Source organism: Nestor notabilis, unplaced genomic scaffold, assembly GCF_000696875.1.
Source record: "Nestor notabilis isolate BGI_N333 unplaced genomic scaffold, ASM69687v1 scaffold19712, whole genome shotgun sequence".
Taxonomy (NCBI): domain Eukaryota; kingdom Metazoa; phylum Chordata; class Aves; order Psittaciformes; family Psittacidae; genus Nestor; species Nestor notabilis.
Window position 1 is genome coordinate 13,876 of NW_009917207.1, and position 7,051 is coordinate 20,926.

The 7,051-nt window shown below is 39.1% G+C and overlaps 1 protein-coding gene across 1 annotated transcript; it reads left to right on the forward strand.

Moving 5' to 3' along the window:
- Positions 1–2,293: 2,293 nt before the first annotated feature.
- Positions 2,294–2,472, forward strand: LOC104413874 (sterile alpha motif domain-containing protein 12-like; the record flags this gene model as incomplete). Its single annotated transcript, XM_010024984.1, has 1 exon — positions 2,294–2,472. A coding segment is annotated over one exon (179 nt), but the record flags the coding sequence as incomplete, so codon positions are not given.
- Between the last annotated feature and the right edge of the window lie 4,579 nt (positions 2,473–7,051).

The window sequence follows — 7,051 nt, forward strand, 5'->3', positions numbered from 1 at the left end:
TAAGTATTTGGAATTGGCTAAGTGGTGTGGCTGGGAAAACCAGTAGGAGGAAAGCAGTGACTTGAAGACAATTACCAATTTTTTTTTTTTTTCTTCTCCAGTGAGAGGCAATGCCAGAATGATGGGATTTGGTTTTGCACGGCCACCAGCTATGAACCAGGGAAGAAAGAGGCTTGCAAGAAAAGCTGCAGCTAAACTGAGGGGAAAAGCTCCTTAGAGTTGCTTTGGGAAACAAGGCTCTGTAGCAGCTCACTCGGTATCAGGAAGAAATTGCAGATGCTTGCTGCACTAAAATGAGACAGAAAGATGACAGATGAAACCAGCCACCAAACAGACTGCTGCATACTCCTTTTCCTGATGTGCTTTTAACCCCATTAAAATAAAAAATGCTCTTGTTTTTGAGAAATTGGTACCTGAAGGGGAAAACCAGGAGTTCCCAGAAAACTTCTCAGAGGCTTTCCAGTGCTTTTAAAGCAAACCCACAATTCTAGGCCTAAGCAGATGGAGGATTCCTTTTGAGAAAGAAGGGGATTTTAGCTGGAAATCTTTCTCCTTGGTATCCAGTAGAAACCCTGCCCTTGCCTCCAGAAGCTCTGTATCCTTTACGTCCTATGTTTCTTCCCCAGAAGGAGGTCTCTGTAGGGCTCAGCTCTGGACATGATGTAGTTTAGTGATTCTTCTTCCTCTTCCTCTCACGATGTCTCACAAAGAATTGATTATTTGGAGAGGAACCTCTGTCTCTCTTGCTCTTGTAAAAGACCCTCAGGACTAATCCCCTTCTGCTACTCACAGTGAGACTGAAATTTAGTGCCCTTCCGGTTTTTAGTTTCATTTACTAGTTTTCTGTGGGGCAGTGATGTATTTTTCTACTACACAAAATAGCTGCAATTTGTAATAAAACATGTTGCAGTTCTTTACTGCTTTCCATCACTCAGTGTTGTCAATAAATTATCCTTCATAATGGTCCTTTAACTTCAAGATAGATGTTTCCATCCCTGGCTTGCAGATGTAGGTAATGTAGTGCTTGGGCAGATCACTTATCTTTTATAAATATTCGGATGTTTTTAGGAATCCCAAGGAGAAAAGGCCAACGTCTTGGCCTCTGCTTTAATTCTGCACCAAGAAATTGTTGTAATTTAGGCTCTTAGTTTTCAATTAAGACTCTGGGATTTAAAATAAGTGGATTTTCAAAACGTGCTGTAGTTGAAGGACCCTTTGCCTTCTCTGGCAGCTTGAGCCTATTTCCTGTGAGAGGCTTTCAAGGACTTATTCGTAGGCTTGTAGAAACTGGCCATTCTGATTCCTTCCCCTGCTCCCCACCCTTTGCTTCTAAGCCAAGCAAGAGTAAAAGGGCAGCTTTTATTTTAGCTTTACATTGTGTTTTGGGTTCTATTCAAGTCTGTCAAACATTGCACCATAGTGTCTGAGCAAAGTTCTCTGGTGAAGAGGGGAAGTTGGGACCATTAATTACGGGTAGCACTAAAAGCAGCACAGTTACCCAGGACTGTGAATGCAGAACACAGTCACATGAAGGGAAAGTTGCCACAGGATCCACACATTTTACAATGCCTACATGTGCCAACAAGGTTGTTAAGGCTACTTTCTGGAAGGGTGGCATTTCAGACAGAAAATGGTTAAGCTACTGCCATAGTTCTAAATGTGCATTTCTCTGGTATGGTTTGCATTTGTTTTATTTTTTTCCTTCCATCTGCTTTCCTTATTCTGCTGTCATTAGTTCACAATTCCTTATGTACTCTTCGAGAGTACCTCCCTCTTGCTTGTTAGGATGGTGTAGGTGGCAATTTGCAGAGGTACAAAGTGCTGAAGGAGAGATAATCAGCTGGGTAAGTCATTAAGCAGAGACCGACTTGCTGTGCACAGCTTACTTATCCCACATTGTTTAGGACCTAGAATGTTGTAGTAATTGAAAATGTCATAGAAAAACTTCAACTAGCTTGCCTAGAAAAGAAAAAAGGTATGGCTGAATGATGGATACATGGGATATATTCTATCCTGGTAAAAGCTGTAAGTCGAGGGTCTTGCTGCTGTAGTGAATCCAGTAGAGCGCAGTTCAGCGCAGTAGCCTGCACTTATACAGTGCTGAATGGCCTCTCATTTTCTTTCTCATATATCTCACCCTGAGTCTATGTCCAGGTATAGACAGTTCTTTTGCCATGATCAGACATAGCTCTGGTTACCATGTGGCACTTCTTGGTACTTTGTAATAAATGTTTGAAACATTGGGTTCTTCTTTCCTAAACAGTGTTTTCTTTCTCTTGTATTTTTTCCCCAGCTATCCATTGCAATCTGAATCCAAATGGTATTGATCACCCTGGCCCCACAGAAGGTATTAATCTGCAACTTGAAGGTGAAGGAGTTGAATCACCCTCTGTTAAGAACACTAGTACTCCAAAAGGGCCTGAATCAAAAGAGACACCCAAGAGACAACAAGTGGAGCCAGAAATATCCAAGGTAGGTAGGACTGGGTTCTTATTTACTTTGCTGAGTCTTAAAGAGCTTCTTAAAGTCCTGGCTACTGCTTAAAAAGCATTTATCATCCTGTTAGACATACAAAGGTGGAAAAGTAACAGTCTGAGGATGTGGGTGGTAGAGAAGGAAGGTATTGCCATGGAGTTTTAGCCCACACACATCTTGGACATAGCATTATTTTTCTCTAAATGAAGATAATTAAAATAAGGGCATATCCCTTCTTCAGGCACCATGGAGACTTTTTTTCCCCCAAATGACTTGGGTAAGAACCAGAATGAGAATAGATATGTTTTTCTTAAGTGTTTTTTGTTCACGTGTGTATTTTTTCCTGGGGTGGGGAGAGGAAGAGAAAGGCTTTATGAATGTGGGTTTTGACGTAGGTGACTGAGGTGAATGAACTGTTAACTAATTTTAGGTAAAGTATCAGGTTGGTTCTTCCTTGTTTGGTGTGTCAGTGAATAAACATGCTTCAGAGGTGAAATTCCTAAAGACAAATGAAGTGTCTGTTCTCATTCATAAAATGCTGTTTCTTGTTTGTGTGCAGGAGACATGACTACCAACTGCAGGTGAATGTGTGTGCTTCAGACGCTTTAGGCACAGGACAATAATTTGTCATATTAGATACGTTTTTAGCTAGAATGAAAGATAAGAGAATGTTTAAAAAAACACCCCAAAACCAGAAAACCCAACAAACAAACTGGGAGAGGTTCTTTAAAAGCTTTATCGTCTTTTTTGACCTTTGAAGGCCTAAACCCTGAGTTTTGGTGGTGATTTCCGCAGAGTGGAAAATTCATTTCTTTTACTGAATCTGACACTTTGGGAGGTAATAGAGCAAATCAAACGAGTGTTGTCTTTTTTTCCTCCTCAAATGTCTATCAAAGGCAGTAACAATTAATTCAATGACTGAACAAATGAAAGTATTTCCTACTGTCAGCAGTACAGTAAATCTAACAAATAATACACATACAATTGTGAAGTAGTTCAGAATAAAATAGCATGAAATGTTCTGAGCAGTAGCCTTGACAATAAAGGCTTAGTATGACTTCTCCATTCTGATTTTTATCTAAAATGCCTAGTTTTAAATGAGTACAATTTTAAACTCATTTCATTTTGTCTTAAATCACTGAACTAGATCCACTACAGGTTGGCATTGATCAAAATCACTGCTACTTGCAGTCTGCTTTATGGCCAAACACATTGCTGATTTCTTTTGAACCCCTGGGGAACAGGTTTATGCTTATTGTTTTGAATCATCTTTTCAGTAACAAGACCACCAAATATTGGATGTGCTTTGAGACAAAGCTTGGCTAATACTGCATTTACCCAGCTTGTTGCATACAAAGGCAAGCTAACCCTTCCCATGTTTCAGCATGTTTCACCAGATGAAAATCTGCCATGTACTGAAAGCTAAGAGTGGATGTTAAGCTCAGAGGAGATCTTACAGTCTTGGATGTGAAGAAGCTAAATGATGCAGTGGAGCTTCCAATTGAGAATGGGACTGTGTGTGGCTGACACAAAACACAGGCAGATCAAGCTTGTCTTTGCTTGCAAAAGCTCATCCTAGTGGAAAATCAGGGTGAAATACACTGGTGATTTAATGTAATGGAGCCTGATTCCACTGTCTGAGTTGTACTTGTTGGATTGATGAATAGAAAACTGTTTCCAAGGCTGTCCCTGCCGGAAATAGCAGGCAAGAGGGGAAGCGCAGTGCTCTCAAAGTAGTGAAGTCAACTATTGGCTTCCTGCATATGATTGCAATAGCTGTATTTAGAAAGCTGGGCGTGCTTCAGATATAAAAACAAACCACCAAAAAAACCTAAAAGTTTTGCTTGATGGAATAAGCTTGGCATAATAGTATTAAGCTAATGAAGTGGACTGGTATTCTGTGTGTTTTGTTGCCTTGTTAGTAACTTTGTTTTTGAAGTGTTGTATTAACTAAGTAATGTTTTTCATCTGAATTCGTATGTTACAGCCTGAGGTGGCCTGTCTTTTCTGGTTTGCTGTGCCTTAAATTTAAAAATCACGTGGTTTATCCTCTAAAATGTGAATATAAAGATAGGTTTGTAACTTGTGTGCCTTGAAGAGTTGAATTAAGCTGTCATTATGAAACATTATCCATACAATCATATCTGTACAGTGGAAAGATGAATAGGAATAGAGGAAAATATTGTAAATAAAACATTGTGGGCAGATCCATTTCATAGAATCATAGCATGTTTTGGGTTGAAAGGGATCTTAAAGGTCATCCAGTTCCAACCCCCGTGACATGGGCGGGGATACCTTCCACTAGACCAGGGTGCTCCAAGCCCCGTCCAACCTGGCCTTGAGCACTGGGGGGCAGCCACAGCTTCCTTGGCCAGCCTGTTCTGGTGCCTTACCACCCTAATAGTGAAGAATTGTTTTCCTAGTGGCTAATCTAAATCTACTCTTTTTCAGTTTAAAGCCCCCGTTTTACATGTGCTCATGGCTCAGTTGTTTTTAGAAAGGTTTCTTTGCAATCCTGCGTGTTCAAATAATATTAAAACATACCTCCTATCTACAGTAATAAGAATTAAGTTACACAAAGCAATGCAATGTATGGAATGTGATTTAAGATGCCTTCTAGACCATCTTCTCTGCTTTCAGCTTTCTAATTTATCTTCATGGAGACCAATTACAGCACTTTAAACCCCTGCCTGCTTTAAGGTTTTGCTGTCCAAAGAAGTAAACAAAATCTCCTTTCTAATGAAGTCTGTCCTTTTTCTGTCCTCAGCTATGGACTTGCAGAGCAATAATAACTCATGGGCTACAGATAGATCTAAAATTACTTTTATGCAGATACTGTAATTTAAATAGGGGAATAAAGTGTTTGTTTCTATATTTGGGATGCAGACAGCAGAAAGTATAGCATGAACTTCCTGATGAGTATGAATTCTAACTTTTATAGAGTGACAGAGGTAGAATTTTAATGGAAAATGGAACAATAATCTTAGCCTCCCTCAGGAGGTTGCCTAAAGAACCACCCTGTTACAAGGGTGAGCAAGTCCAGAAAAGGACAAGAGTATTCTTCTCTAAACTGATGTGCATAATCCAGTGACACTCTGATAATGTACAGGATATAATACAAGGAAATTACATGAAGTATAAAAATACTTTTTTAGCTTTTTAAAGCTTTTTTCTTTTGCTCTATGTATTTTTTAAATATGTGTTTATGTATATTGGTATACTCGCTTTCTTGGTCAGTAATTGATTTTGCAGTATTCATCGTATATAAAAACACCTCAGTTGAGTGGATACTTTTACAGAGCAGAAAGCTTCACTGGAGAAAGCTAGGATTGTTATTAATATACCTTTTTTTTAAGGTATATTATTTCTTTAACACATCTAATCACTGTGTGTGTGTTTTCTGGAGTTATCTTTTTTCATGAAAATGCTACTTCTGGCTCTTACATCTGGTCTGTTTGGTTTTAATGTCATAGTTGTCTCTAGATAAACACAATGAGTTAGGGAATTTGGAGTTCCAGGGTAGAGTTCTGTTAAAGTCTTACTGTACTTCTGCAGTCCTGTACCTGTCTCGGTATAGACTTTAACAGAAGGCAACTTTCCTAACAAATTTAGAAAATCATCTCTTACAGGAGTATTGACTTTTATCAAGGCTTCGCACATGTTGCACTCATACAGCCCTGCTCATTGTAAGCATGAGACCCAAATCTGGTCTGTCACTTACTGGAAGAAGATTATTTATTCAGGAAGTTTTGATTCCTAAGTAAGGTGTGCATACTGGTGACACACTTTGTCTCATTATGTGGTAGCAGCAGTAGCAAATAATAAAGGCTTTTGGATGGCAACCGCTCCAGTTAGACTTTTATCTAGTGTTAGCAATGGCAGGTTTTTTTATCTGACCCAGAGGCAAATTAACAGTCCTTTAAAATGTTCATGAAAACTATGAAAAGGAACTGGTAAAAGAAATGAGAAGCTTTTTTTATCTTGCCTTCTGTTGATAAGTGCTATATAGACACTGTCAGAATATACTTTTTTATTGCAGCAGAGCTCATTAGTTCTTCTGGTTGCTTTTGCTTTCTTAAAAAACTCCAACTTTTTCTCAATATGACATCTAAAACACTGAAGGGCTGACTGAACTCAGTAACAAGAGGATAGGAATTTATCTTGGCTTAGTGGGCCAACTTCAGGACTGATTGGGGTGGAAGCAGCTCCTCTGGCTTCCTGGGGAGTTCTGCTGTGCTTGGGAAGTATTTGGTGTGTGTGTGTCAAGTGTATGGTGAAATGTCCAAGCACAAAAGAGTCCAAGCTTCTGAGTAATAAGGGTGTTTTGTCAGTTAATTAAAAAAAAAAAGAAAAAAAAAAGTTCTGGTACTGTTCTCTAAAGAGAGAATAGAGAAAGTAATTTTCTGAAGAATTCTCCAGTTGTTTTAATCAGTGATTTCTGCTTCACCATGTTTATCCTTTTTGGTCAAGCTTCTAAAATAGGATGGATGAGAAAGATGGTATTCGCCAAGCAGTGGTTCTGGTGATGAGTGTGACAGAACATGCATACAGTTGTCCTGGGTTCAGCTACAGCAGT